This window comes from Perognathus longimembris, chromosome 17, assembly GCF_023159225.1.
Source record: "Perognathus longimembris pacificus isolate PPM17 chromosome 17, ASM2315922v1, whole genome shotgun sequence".
Classification (NCBI taxonomy): domain Eukaryota; kingdom Metazoa; phylum Chordata; class Mammalia; order Rodentia; family Heteromyidae; genus Perognathus; species Perognathus longimembris.
In genome coordinates this window covers 11,001,356-11,019,454 of record NC_063177.1, presented here as the reverse complement: position 1 = coordinate 11,019,454, position 18,099 = coordinate 11,001,356, and the positions used below count along the sequence as shown (strand labels likewise).

Genomic DNA, 18,099 nt, shown 5'->3' with positions numbered 1-18,099 from the left:
GCACATGTGGTACCCATGAAGGACTTGGGGTTTAAAGACTGGTTCAAAGCATTCTTATGGAGAATAGATCACTTCCCAGTTTTTGTCTGTTAAATCTTCCCTTTCTCATTTCCTTGGGATGAAACACCTCCGGATGCATCTGCCTGAGGCTTCATATGAGTAGCCCCTAAGTCATTTAACTAACCATGGGAATGTAGGGCTGCTTATGAACCAGGGGTAAACCTGAATGCTTTACTCAGCTGTTCTCTTGGGTCTTCTTTGCAGAATCTTCAGTAACCTATCCATTTAAGCATTTTGGATTTTTTTTCCATGATGATGATAATTTGGTGATATTTTTGGAATCCTAGATTGATGAGATTTGAAGTAGCAGGGAGAATAAATATTTCCTTTCTAACTAAATTTCAAAAGGAGTAAACATCCATGGAACCACCATTCCAATGAATAAATAAGCCATATGTGCTCTTGTGTCTCCCCAATTGTAACAGCCTCTGGATCCACAATGGATGAAGGATGGATTATATCTACATTCCTTACAATTTCACATCTATTTATCAAGAAGTGTACTTTTTCTTGTTTTGTATTTGGTTCACTTAATACTTTTATCTGCTTCCATACTCAAAGTTGGGTTCTTCTTTTCTTGTTTCTCTTTTTAAATGTGTTTGGTCTATCTTAAACTCTTAGAAATACTTTGTAAGTTGTGGGCTGTGCATCAGGCTTGCTCTCACACATGTTTCTGTGTGTTCTCTTATGCCTGTTCTTATGGATCTTAATTTGTTTTGATGTTGCCGGTGTTATATTTACTTTTTTCTTCCCAATGGTGAATAATTCCTCATTTATTAAACAGCTGAGATACTGTTGTGACATTAGGGAATTATTAAAATGTGGCAAGAATTTTTGAGGGGGGGCTGGGAATGTGGCTTAGTGATAGAGTGCTTGCCTAGCACGCCCGAAGCCCTGGGTTTGATTCCTCAGTACTGCATAAACAGAGAAGGCTGGAATTGCCACTGTGGCTCAAGTGGTAGAGGGCTATCCTTAAGCAAAAACAGCTAAAGGACAGTGCCCAGGATCTGAATTCAAGCCCCAGACTGGCAAAAAAAATTTTATACTGGAAGAATTTATCATATGCCCTTTTATGACAGTGTATGTGTGTGTGTGTGTGTGTGTGTGTGTGTGTGTGTGTGTGTGTGTGTGTGTGTGTGTGATTTGCCAGGACTTGGACCATCCAAGTTAGCATTTTTCCATCTACTATTAAAGACCTTTTTGCAATTGTATTTTGCACTAGGCTGAATACCTCTGCCATGGGAGTTTTCCTAGGTTCTTTTATGTTGTATGAAATTGTTCTCTCTCCTCCCTATCTCATTCCATCTTACCCTTCATTCTGTCCTTGTCATCCCATACTATTTTGTTTTTTTGCCATTGAACAAAGCAGTTTCTATGTATCTATCTAGATATATGTGCATATACACACAAAGGTAGTTTCTTTTGGGGGGAGGCGCCAGTAGTAGAGCTTGAACACATGACTTTGCCCTCACTTGACTATTTTGCTTGTGTGACATGCTCCCTTTGACCCACTTCTGAACTTCTGCTGCTTAATTGAAGATAAGTTTCTCTCAGATTTGTCTGCCTGGCCTAGCTTTGAACTGTGATTTTCAGATCTCAGGATACTACATAATTAGGATTACAGAAAACAGATACCAGCACCTGGCTTAGTATTGAGTTTTCATGGTTTGATTATGGTGTGTCTCACTCTAAGTTGAGAATCTTGTGTTTGTAGATTTTGAATCAGTACAGGGACGCTTTGAGACATTTGTTCCTGAAATGTTCATCTTCCTTTTGTGTCTCTATGTCTTCTGCAAAGATGTATATGGGATAGCATGATGGCTACAAATCATTTTTGGAGATCTGTTTGCTTCTTTTCATTTTGTGAGTTCATCTTTGAATACCCACAGTTTTCAGATGATTTATATTTGAGTTCCTTTATTCTTTTGTCTCCCTCTGTAAGTTCTATGAGCCCATTAAGTGAAATTTTCATTTCAGTGACTGTTCTGTTCTGCCACAGAACTTCCTGTCTTCATGAATATTCCATTTTTATCCTTAACATTGTTCCACATGCTTCCCTATGACACTTCGGGTATGTCTAAGACTGTCTAACTGTCCAACTTACAGACTTGCCCAGTAAGCTCTGACATGTTTTTTTGCTGACTTGAAAGGGGGCATATTTTTCATCTCACAATCCCAATGTAATATATTCAGTAGAAGATAGAAATGTGAAACTTAGGAAGCAGATATCACCCTTGTACCAAAATGACATAGTGTTTATTTCTTTAATTGCTATGGGATGTCTCTGTTCTAGGAATAGCTTGAGCTGAAACAAGGACTTTTCAGTATTTTTTTTTACTCTCTCTGTGGCTACATATGTTAACTTTACAATATATCCCAAGTAGGTGGTTACTTTTTCATTAACCTGTCTTCAAGATTGGGTTCCCATAGGAGACAAAAGTACAAAAGAAGGGAAAAATTTTAAAGGACAATGCTCACCTATCACTTCCCTGAAAGTTACATTAGATTAAAGGGATTGGTGCTTATTATAACAATGGGGAGAGATGCAGCTACGATATTTTCTCCAGTAACTTTTAGGAAAGAACACATCCAATGACTCTAGCCACCTGCTATCAGTATGATTTCATGTCAGGTTCAGTTGTGTCCCATGTAGGTAAGAATGAGGAATGGCTAACTAGTAGTGTGCTAAGAAAGGAGTTTGGAGAGCCTGAGAAAATCAAGAATTGGTGACAACAAATTTCATGTCTCCTATGACTTAACTACATGGATTAAGGAAAAAGCCAGCTTAGGTGAGGATGCAGAAACTGAGGATGGTAAGAAGCAGATTCCTATACTAGATAGCCAGGATAAGTTTTACTAAGTAATATTTTTTAAGTTTACGAAGGATTCATTATGACTAATATAGGGAATAATAAAGAGACCAAAAGTTCATACTCCCTTTGCAGTATAAGGGAAGTGAAAAGTGAACAGTTAAATTACCCATAGGGGGAGAATATGGAAATGTTTGGGGCCAGCTGTAGTCATTTTTTTAAATCAAATTAGCCAGGTATAGGGTTTTACTGTTGTCATTTATTAAGCATAAAAGATGGGACTCTTTGTCATTAGTCACTTAGAGTGGCTTTTTCTACTGTACACAAACTGTTCAGTGAGGAGCCAGTACAAGGAGTTTGCACTGCCTAGCACCAGGGTGGAAGCACCAGGTTAGTTCTTCTGGTTGTTGCCTTGTCTGTTGTGTGTGTGGAGGTGCTTCTTCTGTGGACAGGGTTGGCAGGTTTATGAAAAAAGGAGGGACACAGTTGTCTGAAGTAGAAATTGTGGTTTTGGTGTGCATCCAGAGCTGTGGGGCAAAAGCTGTGGCCTGAATGTAACTGTGGCACCCCTTTGAAGTTTAGCGTGTCACTTTGTGGCCAGAATATTGAACTGGGAGTCTCCATGTGTTTCTCATTGATTTTGAGGTGGAGGGAAGGCCTTTTGTCTTCTGACACTTGTTACTGTTTTCATAATGTTTTTATACTTTATTTTTTTAATGAAATGATTACCATACAACTTGAGGTTTTATTGCACTTTGGGAGAAGAGTGTGTAAGTTATGGGAGCATTGGCATGATTAGACAGAAAAGGGCTGCTCTTATGGGGAGGAGAAAATAATATTAGAGAGGAATTTTAATAGTACAAAGGCAAATTATCAAGACATCCAATTGCTCTTGGCTTGATGATAGTATGATGCTATATTCCCATGAACTTGTGGTTGTGGAATTTTTCTAGTGGGAACTTTTGGACACATTTAATTTTCCAAATTTAGGCAAAATCTAAACTTTCAAACCAAATTATTTCCACAGTAGAGTCAGAAGCATATGATTTTTTGAAATGTCTTGGTGAGTTCCTATTTATCTGGTTCCACAGTGTGATTCCCTAACATCTGCCTCATCACTCACTAAAAATATGGGCGAACCACCAACACTCAGCTCCTTTCCCTAGTTTGTCAGCAGTGTTTCTCTGGTTTTAACACTTTTAGAACTTTCAAGACTTAATACTAATGTAATTCCAAATAAAAGCCACTCATGTGCTTTTTTTTCCCAGCATGTTTTACATATGCCTCTGACTTTAATATCAACCTCCTTTTTTGTTGTTGTTGTTGTTGGTTGTGAGGCTTGAACTCTGGGCCTGGGCGCAGTCTCTGAGCTCTTCAGCTTAAGGGCTAGTGCTCTACCACTTGAGCCACCGTTTTTCTGGTGGTTAGTTGGAGATAAGAGTCTCCTAGATAAGAGCCAGCTTTCTGGTGGTTAGTTCGAGATCACAGACTCCTGCACTTACCTGCCAGGCCTGGCTTTGAACTACCATCCTCAGATCTCAGCCTCCTGAGTAGCTAGGATTACAGAATGAACCACCAGCACCCAGTGAGTTAATGCAATTTTGGACAACGTTTACAAAAGTGGCTCTCCTGTATTAGACCTGTGTCATTAGCATAAAAACGATAGGTTTCTCTTAAGGCTTCACAGAGTCCAATACTGGGGGCTTTTTCATAATAACTTTTCAGCACTGTTATAAATATCTTAGGTCCAAATTCAGAATTCATTCTCTGCCTCTTAGTAAAGATAACTACAAATGACTTCATGCTAGATATTTGTAGACATATCAGTGGAGTAAATCTATTAATTCTTCATGTGTGTGATTCATAACACCTGTTTACTTGGCTGTGGCCTGAATCAGTATTATGTGTCTTATTTTGGGTTTGTTTGTTTTTTTGGCCAGTCCTGGGTCTTGAACTCAGGGCTTGAGCACTGTCCCTGGCTTCTTTTTGCTCAAGGCTAGCACTCTGCCACGTGAGCCACAGCACCACTTCTGGCCATTTTCTATATATGTGGTGCTGAGTAATCAAACCCAGGGCTTCATGTATACGAGGCGAGCACTTTTACCACTAGGCCATATTCCCAACCCTCTTGTTTTGTATTTTAAGTCAGTGTTTTGCTATATTTTTTTCCATCATGTGCTCCTCGTTACTAATACAAAATGTTTCATCTATTGCAGATATTTTTCTTTTTTATTATTTGTTTTGTTCTCAGGAGGAAACTGTATTCTTAGATAAAAGTTAGCCTACTGTGACTTTCCCAGCATCTTATTCTTCGTTACTTTAAGAACAGGGTCTTGTTATATGAGTTCTGTAAATGCCTGTGTTGTCTACCCTGGACACAAATTTTAGAGACTTCTATTTTAGCTGTGCCACTGTTTGAATAACAAATGTGACAACACACCTGGAAAAGCATTGTAATTTAATATTTTCTATTTCAAGATGCTAGTTGAGTAAACTAAAATTCACATTTCCTAGTAAACACTAGTTTGTCCCTTCCATCTCAGAGAGGTATTGGCTTGGGTACAATAAAATGAGTTGCGTACTAAACTCATTTTACAAGAATGTAAAGCCAAACTTGACTTTACCACTAGGCCATATTCCCAGCCACAGTTTAGAAATTTTCAAACAATGACAGGTACCATACAAGTAAAAAATATGGTTACATAGTGTATGATCAGCATTGCCTTTATGAAAACACTGTCTCCTGTTTTTATAGTTAGGCTGGTGATGTCCTTCCCCAAAGCATTTCCTAGCTCTTTTTTTCCTGAATAATTGTTTATTTATTGTTAAAGTGATGTACAGACGGGCTTACAGGTTCATAGTAAGGCAGTGGGTACATTTCTTGTACAAATTGTTACCTCCTCCCTCTCATTTTCCCCCTCCCCCTCCCTCTTCCCCTTTCCCTCCCCACCCCCCCATGAGTTGTTCAGTTGGTTTACACCAAGTGGTTTTGTAAGAATTGCTTTTGGACTCATTTGTCCATTTGGACTCTTATCCTTTGTCTCTCGATTTTGATATTCCCTTTCCCTTCCCTACTTCTAATACAAGTATATACAGTATCCAAGGTTCTCAGATGAGATACAATGATAGTGAGAGGACAACCACAGGAAGGGGATACGAGAGGATCATCAACAAAAAAAAGCTACGGTTTCACATGGCATGTTGAAAATAATTACAACAGTGATATAACTCTCGTTTCCATGACATGGAGTTCATTTCACTTAACATCATCAGAGCTATCAATCCATATAACCTCCTTCTTTTAATTAAACATTAGTATTCTTATTTTGAAGTTTAAAAACCCAAATTCTTGGTGCAAACGCAGCTTTTAAATTTATTAAGTCATGGGGCTGGGGATATGGCCTAGTGGCAAGAGAGCTTGCCTCCCATACATGAAGCCCTAGGTTCAATTCCCCAGCACCACATATACAGAAAACGGCCAGAAGTGGCGCTGTGGCTCAAGTGGCAGAGTGCTAGCCTTGAGCAAAAAGAAGCCAGGGACAGTGCTCAGGCCCTGCGTCCAAGGCCCAGGACTGGCAAAAAAAAAAAAAAAAAATTTATTAAGTCACAAAGTGACATTGATAACTTTCTCATTCTGGTATACTAGTCTTGAATCCTTTTCTATTTTTCCCAATTTCTTCCTTTATTCCCTCAATCCCTTCCAGTCACCTTTCTTTTCTTTTTCTTTTTAAATTTTTTTATTGTCAAACTGATGTACAGAGAGATTACAGTTTCATATGTTAGGCATTGGATACATTTCTTGTACTGTTTGTTACCTCCTCCCTCATTTCCTGCTTTCCCTCCCCATCCCAGCTCTTAAGACATGCGAAAGTTTGTTCTTGTGCATTTCTAAAAATATTTAATACAGTGCCTGATATTGAAGTGGATACTAAATAATACAAATTCATTATGAGATGTGCTTGAATTCCAGAGTGAGAAGTTTAATGCTTGGAGACATTTCTATAAGTGCTTATGTTCTGTTCTAAACTTATAAAAGTATTTCCAAAGGAGTATTAGGTTATTAGAGCCTAAGACTGGAAGGATAATTAGGTCATCACAATGACCATTATAAAGTCAGTATTTGTTGAACTCATCATCCTCCACGTTTCTCATGAAGTAAATGTCTGTCTACAGTGCTGGGACATTTCCTCTTGTAACTGTATGTGGGATGTTTTAGGATTCAGTGACCTTTGAAGATGTGGCCATAGACTTCACCTTGGAAGAATGGGCTTTGTTAAATCTTTCCCAAAGGAGGCTCTATACAGACGTGATTTTGGAAACATACAGCAACTTGGCCTTTCTAGGTGAGCATGATGTCCCTCTCTCTCTTTTTTTTTTTTGCCAGTCCTGGTGCTTGAACTCAGGGCCTGAGCACTGTCCCTGGCTTCTTTTTGCTCAAGGCTAGCACTCTGCCACTTGAGCCACAGTGCCACTTCTGGCTTTTTCTATATATGTGGTGCTGAGGAATCGAACCCAGGGCTTCATGTATACGAGATGAGAACTTTACCATTAGGCCATATTCCCAGCCAATGTCCCTCTCTTGTTGATTCTCAGAAGCACTGTTTCCTTGCCCATCAGTGGTTCTGTAGGACTATACTTGGGCAGATGTGTTTGGGTGTACATATAAGGTATGACCACATTGTATATCTGTAGGACTATACTTGGGCAGATGTGTTTGGGTGTACATATAAGGTATGACCACATTGTATAATAAATGTACCTAGAATCTAGATTGGTTCTGTATTTATTTTCTGAAATGTTTATTGAATCAATGATTTCTGTGTATCTGGATTTTAGGAATAAGAAGAGAAAATAAGAAAAAAGACTGCAAAACTCCTAAGAGACACGTAAGGTAATTTAGCAAGAGAAAACAATCTATACATGACATTGTGGAATAATAGGAAATGTCAAATCAAGTAAACAGTAAAATCAGAGCCTGCTGCACATTGAAAAAATCCTCATTTAAAAAGTGCATACAAGAGGAGCATCCAACTTACAAAAATGAAATTGTTCCCATTTTGGCAACATCTGTAGCATCATTGGGTTTAAGATGCCCATTTCAGTGGCTGATTCCATTTTAAGTGTTTCTATGATAAAATGTTATATATAAGATTTTTAGGCTTCTGTTACCAGGAATATGGGAAATGACCCCCCCACACACACAAAATAAAAAGGTTGCATGTAGATTGAGGCTTATTCCAACATCTTTTTCTACATACCCAAAATATACCATGCTGTTGATCCCTAGACAGGAGTCAGGGGTTCGTGCCTCTTAATTTGTAGTGGGCCTGCCTGAAGGCAACGTGAGCAAGAAAATGCCTCATATTTTTATCTCCTATGATACACTCCAAATTCAGAAGTAGAACTGTGGGTCAAGTGGTAAAATGCTAGCCTTGAGAAAAGATGCTAAGTGCCCAGGCTCTCAGTCCAAGCCCAAGAAGTGGAATAACAATAAAAAAGAGTACAGACATCAGAGTTGTTCAGATGCTTAATGTGGACATAGTATTATATAAGCACATATGAATAACATTGTTTGTGAATACACACAGTGGTGTTTTATCATTACTTAGAAGGATATTGCAACATTTGCAATGAAATGGGAGGGGAGGATCTGAAAAAAATCACATTAAGTGAAGTAAGTCAGGCCCAGAGAGAGAAAGGATGCATGCTTTCTCCTGTATGTAAAAACTACAGTTAATTTTAAATATATAAGTAAACACTTCAGGGTGGTATTCTAGTGTACACGAATACATTAAATGAAATGTAGTACATTAGAGGGAGAATTCAGACAATGTAATTCTTTAAACTGTTTAACACAGTATAATAAAATAAACTCCAGGAAATAGGTACTGAAAACACTGGATGAGGCCAAGGAGAGAGGGGTAGATGAGTGAAGAGAAGAGAAGAGAATGCAATCATAAAATTCAATGACTGTTCCACAAAATTTTAAAAAATGTGAGAGAGAGTACAGTTGGGAGAGATGGGAGAGAATAAGGGAAGAGTTGGCCTTGATCATTATATTCAGAAACTCCTTTATTAAATGGCAACTCCTTTGTACAACTTTTTTTGATTGGTTGTGAGACTTGAACTCTCTTTTGCTCAGTGTTAACACTCTGTCACTTTGAGGCTCAGCTCCACTTCTGGTTTTCATTGGAGATAAGAGTCTAAGAGATTTTCTTGCCCAGATTGGCTTTGAACCATGATCCTCAGATCTTAGCCTTCCAAGTAGTTAAGATTACAGGTATGAGCCACCAGTACCTGGTATTTTTCTTTCTTCCCTTTTTCTTTTTGGTACAACTTCTTAAAGATAATAAAGGAATGTATGGGGGGGGGGAACTAAAACTTTAAAAAGAGAAAAATCCACTAATCTGACTATAAACAAAATATCTGTTCTTTCTGGGTACAGTTGGCTTGTGACTATTTCCTAGCTACTCAGGAGGCTGAGATCTGAGGATCATTGTTTAAAACTAGCACAGGCAGAAAAGTTCCCATGAGAGAGACTCTTACCTCCAGTAAACCACTCTAAAACTAGAAGTGGAGCTGTGGCTCAAAGTGGTAGAGCACTAGCCTTCAGCAAAAAGAGCTCAGAGACAACACCTAGGCCTTGAGCTCAAGATCCAGGACCCACAAAAAAAACAAACAAAAAAACTGCCCTCAAGGTAGGAGTGTGTGTGTGTGTGTGTGTGTGTGTGTGTGTGTGTGTGTGTGATTAAGTTCTGCATAATGCAGAATATTCTATATTCTTTAGTAAATAAAAGTATCAATGAGTAAATTATTCATGGATAAAACTCTAGTAATCTGCTTTTTATTTTTACAGAAATGCAATGGTAGAGAGAGTCAGTGAAGAGACAGAAGTTACTTTTCATGTAGAATCTATACAACAGGTTTGGGACAATAGTGTAAAGAAGAAGACTCTTACTGGAATAACACTAAGTATGAACCATGCATTTGAGGAAATCATGCTGAGACATTCACCCATAAATGTACCCCTTGATGTTCACAGTAGAAACAAAAATTTTGAATATCAGGAATATTTAGGTAGGAATTCTAACTCTAAGGAATGTGGAAATCCTCTCGGGAGGTCGAGGAACCTAAAAATCCACAGAAATCACATCCAAAAGAAACCCACTGAATTTAAGCAATGTGGGGAAACCTTCATTTCTTCCAGTGTTTGTCGAATACGTGAAACAACTCATACAGAAGAGAAACGCTATGGATGTAAGCAATGTGGGAAATCATTCACTCGTTCTGGTCACCTTCGAAGCCATGAAAACACACATACTGGAGAGAAACTGTATGGATGTAAGCAATGTGGAAAAGCATTCATTGCTTTGAGTAACCTTCGAAGGCATGAAAGAACTCATACTGGAGAGAAGCCGTATAGATGTAAACAATGTGGTAAAGCATTTAGTCAGTCAAGTGCCCTTCGAAGCCATGAAAGAATTCACACTGGAGAAAAGCCTTATGGATGTAAGCAATGTGGGAAATTTTTCACCCGTTCCAGTCACCTTCGAAGCCATGAAAAGACTCACACTGGAGAGAAACCCTATGGGTGTAAGCAATGTGAAAAAGCATTCACTGCCTTTAGTAACCTTCAAGTCCATGAGAGAACTCACAGTGGAGAGAAACCCTATAGATGTAAGCAGTGTGGGAAAGCATCTACTACTTTGAGTAACCTTCGAAACCATGAAAGGACTCATACTGGAGAGAAACCCTATATATGTAAACAATGTGGGAAAGCATTTACTCAGCACATTGTCCTTAGAAACCATGAAAGAGTTCACACTGGAGAGAAACCCTATGGATGTAAGCAATGTGGGAAATTATTTACTCATTCCAGTTACCTTCAAAGTCATAAAAGGACTCATACTGGAGAGAAACCCTATGGATGTAAGCAATGTGGGAAAGCATTTACTCAAGCCAGTGCCCTTCGAAACCATGAAAGGACTCACACTGGAGAGAAACCCTATGGATGTAAGCAATGTGGGAAAGTATTTACTCAGTCTAGTTCCCTTCGAAACCATGAAAGAATTCACACTGGCGTGAAACCCTATGGATGTAAGCAATGTGGGAAATTATTCATTCGTTCCAGTCACCTTCAAAGCCATGAAAAGACTCATACTAGACAGAGAAACCATAGGAATGTAAGCAATGTGGGAAAATATTGACTGCTTTTAGTAACCTTTGAACCCACAAAAGAACTCACAGTGGAGAGAAACCCTGTGGTAGGTGTAAGCATTGTGAGAAATTCTCATCATCTTTTTCATTTTTGCCAGTCCTGGGGCTTGAACTCAGGGCTTGAGCACTGTCCCTGGCTTCATTTTGCTCAAGGCTAGCACTCTACCACTTGGGCCACAGCCCCACTTCTGGCTTTTTCTATATATGTGGTGCTGAGGAATCGAACTCAGGGCTTCATGTATGTGAGATAAGCACTCTACCACTAGGCCATATTCCCAGCCCCTGTTTTCATCATCTTTGAAGACATGAAAACACTCATACTGAAGAGAAACCCTATGGATGTAAGGACTGGGAGAAAGTTTTCAGTGCTGTTAGAAACTTTTGGAACCATAAAAGAATTCAAAGTGGAAAGAAACCCTATAGATGTCAGTGATATGGAAAAGCATTTTCTCTGTCCATTTCCCTCCAGAGATAGGAAAGAAATCAGTCTGGAAACTAATGTAATGAGGGAAAACCTTTAGACATTTGACTTTCCTTGTCAGTATGGACAAATTTGCATTGTACTTTAACTCCACATATATTAATACAAAATGTTTTGAGTATCAAAATCTTCCTGTCTTTCCTGACAATTCTGGTCAAATTTCTTTTCAAGAACACATCCATTTTCATGTTTGCAATTAGCTTAGTCCAATACACAGATATGACAAGGTGATGTATAGAGAATTTGTGACTAGAGGGATATGAAGAACTTTCAACTGTGTGACAATTGTTGATGTAGAAGACAAAACCTGTCATCATACTGTTTGTGAGCTAAAGATTCTATACATAAAGATACATGGGAGGCATATGTAGGATAATCTGTGACCCAGAGCATTCCTTACTTTTCTAAAAATGTGAATTTGGTTTGCATGAGTTTGTCCTTCATGGCTTGCTGTTGGAGGCTTCATTTGCATGGTGGTGCTGTTGGCAGGTGGAGCTTTTGCAAGGTGGGGCTTAATGAGAAGCCAAAAGGCCTGCTGGAGGCACTGCTCACAGGGACCCTGGTTTGTATTTGTGGGCTTTTCCTCTTTGTTGTCTAGTATGAGGTATTCACCATGCCAAGATGATCTAGGTTCTGTGCATTCAGATGTTCAAAACTATGCACTGAGCAGGATTGTTTCTTTATGAAGTTACCCTGTCTTGAGTATTTTGTTATAGTTACTGAAATAAAATACAAACGGATTGATATTCATGTATGTTTGTCTGTTTCTGGACAAATACTCTGAGGTTCCACTTCCAGTTGCTTTATTTCTTTGTACACTACACTACACATTGTCTTTTTTCACATTAAAATGGTTTATTTTTTTATAAGTATCGAGATTTTATTTTGTCCATCCTGTTATTGAACTCAGGGCCTGGGTACTGCCCCTGTGCTTCTTTTGCTCAAGGATAGTGCTCTGTGATTTGAGCCACAGTGCCACTTCTGAGTTTGGGTTTGGGGTTTTTTTTTTTGAGTAGTTTATTGGAGGGAGATAAGACCTTGATGTGCTTTTCCTGTGTGGGTTGGCTTTGAACAGCAGTCCTCAGGCTCCTGAGTAGCTAGGATTATAGATATAATCCACCAACACCCAGCTCCAAGTTATTATTTTATGCTTTTTTGTTTTTGTGCCAGTCTGGGTTTTAACTCAGGGCTTGAGCACTGTCCCTGGCTTCTTTTTGCTCAAGGCTAGCACTCTACCAGTTGAGTCACAGCACTACTTCCATCCTTTCTGTTTATGTGGTGCTGAGGAATCAAACCCTGGGCTTTATGTATGCTAGGCAAGCACTCTACCTCTAAGCCACATTCCAAGCCCCAAGGTATTATTTTAACATGTGAAAGTATCCAATAACTTTCCATTAGCTATCTGCACTATGGCTCTTTCTTCCCCCCCTTCATCTTTCCAAATTAGATTCAGCAAGCTTCCTTGTTACATACCTATGGATGTACATAATGTCTTTTGACCAGTTTGTCTTCTTTTACTCCTTACATATCTGTATCATCTTACCTAACTTTGCATAGGAGAAAAAAACATGTAACCTTTGTCCTTTTTCTCACATCTATAACTAACATAAGCAGAAACCTACCAAGAATTCTAACCCCTAATGTGCCCCACTACTCATGGTAGTACAAGTACTCTCATTGACCTTCATGCTAATTTTACTAGACTTTTTTTTAATACTTCGGAACACTTTTGCTGGTCTTGGGGCTTGAACTTATGGCTTATGCACTGTCACTAAACCTCTTTGTGCTCAAGGCTAGTGCTCTACACTTGAGCCACAGCCCCACTTCTGAATTTTTCTGAGCAGTTTATTGGAGATAAGAGTCTCATGGACTTTTCTGCCCAGGCTGGCTTTGAAATGTGATCCTCAGATCTCAGCCTCCTGAGTAACTAGGATTACAGTTATGAGCCACCAGTACCTAGCTAACACTTTATTTTGACCCTCAAAGTTACCATTTTTCCAAAACAACCCTGAACCTCAACAGATAGCGCTAATCTTAACCCTAATCATACCTAGAATCTAAAAGCAGACACTCCAGTTTACATTCAGGCCAACTTTAAGCTGCCTGGTAAGTTGTAAAAGCACTTTCATTTTGACCCTACATATTATCTTTCTCCCCACCCTAATCCTACCACTAAGCAGAATCCTACCTGAATCCCCTAATCCTAATTGTGCCCAACTACTAATGGTGATACAAATACTTCCATTGGTGTTCATCCTAACTTTGACTCAACTTTTAACTCTTCCAAACACCTGAGTTGCACCTTGATCATTACCTGTTCCAAATGCAAACCCTAGCCATAAGGATTCACCTAACCCTATCTCTAACCCCAGTTATACCCAAATCTAACAGTAAAGTAGATACTACAGTTTACATTCATGCAAATTTTCACTTGCAGTCAGCCATAAAATAAGTTTCAGCTTCTTCCTAGACAATATCTTCTCCCAACCATAACTAAACCTAAATAGACACCTACACCAAACCCTAACTGTAATTGTCCTGAGTCACTAATAGTAGTCCAAATACTATAATTGGTATTCATCCTTACTTGGAATTGAATTTTAATTCTTCTAAACCTGAACCCTATACCTATGGAAACATTTAACCACAATTATACTGGAAATAGAATAGTAAAGCTGATACTCCAACTTACAGTGATGATAATTACAACAGGACTGGTAGGCTGTAAAATGAGTTTCAGTTTGATCTTAGACCTTACCTTTCTCACAACCCTAACCTTACACCTAAGTCAATACTTAACCTTGAACCCTTACCAACATCTAGTGGTAAAGTCAAGACTACAAATGGTGTTCATCATAACCTTGACTCATATTTTAACTCTTTAAAACACTTTCAGTTGACCCTAAATATTAGTTTCCAAACCTAAATCCTTACCCTAAGGAAGACATCTAAGCATAACCATAACTCTAGCCCTAATTTCCCTAAATCTAATAGTAAAGCAGATACTCTAATTTATATTCATTCTAATTTTAACTCATCTGGTAAATTTTACGATGAGTTTCAGTTTGATCCTTGAACTTATATTTTAACCCTAACAATATATCTAACCTAAACTCTTAAGCCCAGTTGTACCCAACTTCTAATGGTGTATAAGTGCTCCAATTGGCATTCATTCTAACTTTGACTGTAGATTTAACTCTATGAAACACTTTCAGTTTAACTGTAAACATTACCTTTTTCCAAAAATCTTAATCCTAACCCTAATTATACTTTAAATCTAATACTAAAGTAGGTACTCAAATTTACATCCCTGCTAACTTTGGCTCACCTGGTAAATTGTCAAATCAGTTTCAGTTTAACTCTAGACATTATCTTTCTTACATCTATAACTGTAACCTAAGCAGAAACCTATCAAGAACCTAAACCCAGGGGCTGGGGATATAGCCTAGTGGCAAGAGTGCCTGCCTCGGATACACGAGGCCCTAGGTTCTATTCCCCAGCACCACATATACAGAAAATGGCCAGAAGCGGCGCTGTGGCTCAAGTGGCAGAGTGCTAGCCTTGAGCGGGAAGAAGCCAGGGACAGTGCTCAGGACCTGAGTCCAAGCCCCAGGACTGGCAAAAAAAAAAAAAAGAACCTAAACCCATAAGTGTGCCCCTCTCCTCACAGAGCAAATACTAGTTTTTTAAAGCTCAAACTCAGTAAAAACCCTGCTTTTCTCAAGTTGTTCAACTCCTCAAACTAAGGGTCTATGTATGAACTCATTTGTTTAACACAAACTGCTATTTAGAAGCTGCTATTCATTCACATGTGTTTTAAATTCAACTAATTAGTTCAATGTGGACTGAAATAATACTACTGAAAATTAAATGTTAGTGAAGATCTAAGGTTCTCAGATTGTTCAACTTTTCAAGCTAAATGAGTATGAAGTGCTTTTTCAGCTATCATTTACCATTTGATATTTAAAGCTGATAGTCACAGGATGTTTAAACAAGCTTAATTAGTTGAATGCCGGCCCAGATAGCTCTTGAAAACTCAAAGCCGTTTCACCATTTTAGGTTGGTCAAATCCTCAAACTAAATGTGTATGTAAGAATTCATTTATCTAACATTGACCCTTTGGGATTTAGAAGCTGATACATACAGATGTTTTAGATAATTATTCCATTAGAGCTGAAATCATTCTCTTGAAGCCTCAATTCTAGTGAAAACCTGGTGCTCTCACTTTGTTCAACTCCTCCAGTTGAGTTAGTATGTAAGAGTTCTTTTGGCTATCATTTGCTGTTTGAGATTTAGAAGCTTATATTCATAGGTAGGTTAATAAGATTAATTAGTTGAATGCCTGCTAACATAGCTCTTCAGAAAACCCAATCCTAGTGAATTGCTGACATTCTTATGTGGTTCCATCTCAGACTGAACGTAGCCTCATGTTAACCATTTGGTTGTAGAAGCTGATTCTTATACATGTGTTCAATAAGCCTTTATTGATCAAGGCAGATCAAAATGATAGAGGTCATTGTTTTGAAAACTGTATCCTAGAGAAATAAAATTTATAAGAGATGATTAGGCCATCATTTACTGGCTGGGATTTATAAGTTAATATTCATATGTGGCTTAAAAAGAGATTAGTTGAATTTCAAAAACTCAAACCTGGTGGAGATATCAAAGATGGCAGACTGTTGACAGGGTAATACCAGAATAATACCAGCTCTGTCTGCTCAATCAGAAATAACATAGCTCTAACCTGGAAACCCAGATTAAGTGATTAAGTGTGGATGCCAGGGAAAGTCAAGCAGTCAACCTAATTCCAACCAAGAAACATCAGAGCTTATAACATCACCTTGAGAATACAATTTAAAAAATAAAATATTAGCATGTAAAAAAAACACACCTTATAACTTAGAAGGAGGAGCAATTTTTATTTCAATCCCAGGTAACCAGGTCCCAACACAGCCCACCAGGCTGCAGCCCGTAGTTCTGAGTGAATTCCAAATTGGCAGAGCCATCTGCACTTGGATCACAACTACAATCTCTGCTTCAGGAAACCCATTACACAGAACAGTTCGGCACAGGTCCCAAAAGGAACAACCCACAGCGCAGCCCACAGCTCCAATCACCCACCAAAAAAATGAAAGCGGAGTATGGCTCAAAGTGGTAGAGCACTAGCACTGAACAAAAGAGCTTAGGGACAGTGCCCAGGCCTTGAGTTCAAGCCCCACAACCAACAATAATAAAAAGCTTTATATTGACATTCATTGTGTATACTAGCCAATGCAAATTTTGCATTCACAGACATGTTGATGTTACTTTTGAGGAATAAGAAGATGCCAACTTTTATCCAAGGCCAAACATAGTCCATATCCACAATACTTTAAAAACTTCTTTAAAGGGCTGGGAATATGGCCTAGTGGCAAGAGTGCGTGACTTGTACATATGAAGCCCTGGGTTCGATTCCCAAGCACCACATATATAGAAAACGGCCAGAAGTGGTGCTGTGTCTCAAGTTGCAGACTAGCCTTGAGCAAAGAGAAACCAGGGACAGTGCTCAGGCCCTGAGTCTAAGGCCCAGGACTGGCAAAAAAAAAACAACCTTCTTTAAAGAAAAGGCTCAGATGTCAATTCTTATTTTGTATTATTCACCACTCAGTTTTTAAAACATACTTTTGTTTTCAGTGCTTTTTAAAGGAACTGCTCCCAACTAAATAAAGATTGAATTTCACAAAGGGACTTTAATTCTTCACTATCACTTACTTTGCCTCTTCTATAATTCAGACCATTCCAGTGCCTGAAATCATCCACTTAAATTCAGCAAAAGCTTTTTTTTTCCTTACAGGAAAGCAGTGTTCTGGGTTCATTTGATCTGAAAGAAAAATTATAAAGTCAGAACCCTTCAAACAAGATTACTGCATAAGATACTCAGTAGTTCCCCATAACTCAATAATTTATCAGGAATTCAATTTTGCATTGCTTACCAATCATGAGAAAGACGCTGGGATTGGCAGCCCTGCAGACTGAAGTCCTCTGCCCATCTACAGAACGGGCAGCACTGGCGAGGTTACCGCCCACCCTCTGTCCGGCCTGGAGGGGCTACCAGGAAGGATGGGAGCATTATTCAGCTGAGGAGCTTCACTCCTTGGAGTCTTTGCTGAGATGACTTACAAACGTGACTGCTACAGTCAAATGGTTCTTTTAAAAATGCAAATACAGGTGCTGGGGATGTGGCTTAGCGGTAGAGTGCTTGCCTAGCATGCATGAAGACCTGGGTTGGATTCCTCAGCCTCACATAAGCACAAAAAGCTGGGAGTGGCGCTCAAGTGGCAGAGTGCTAGCCTTGAGCAAAAAGAAGCCAGGGACAGTGTTCAGGCCCTGAGTTCAAGCCCCAGGACTGGCAGAAAGAAAGGAAAAAAGAAAGAAAGAAAGAAAATACATCTGGGTTCAGGGTCACACCTGTCACCCCAGCTGGGGGGTCAGCTCCAACACAGCGCACAGCCACCCACGGGGGTCAGCTCCCACACCACCTCCTTGGGGTCC

At 39.0% G+C, this 18,099-nt stretch overlaps 1 protein-coding gene across 1 annotated transcript; it reads left to right on the top strand.

Annotated features, from left to right (window-relative positions):
* The first annotated feature begins 2,855 nt into the window (after window positions 1-2,855).
* LOC125365802 (zinc finger protein 709-like) lies at window positions 2,856-11,520 on the top strand. The gene is given in 5 exon segments (XM_048366044.1): window positions 2,856-2,873; window positions 7,087-7,213; window positions 7,707-7,761; window positions 9,727-10,991; window positions 11,369-11,520. Coding segments are annotated over 5 exon segments (1,617 nt in total).
* Window positions 11,521-18,099: the final 6,579 nt, after the last annotated feature.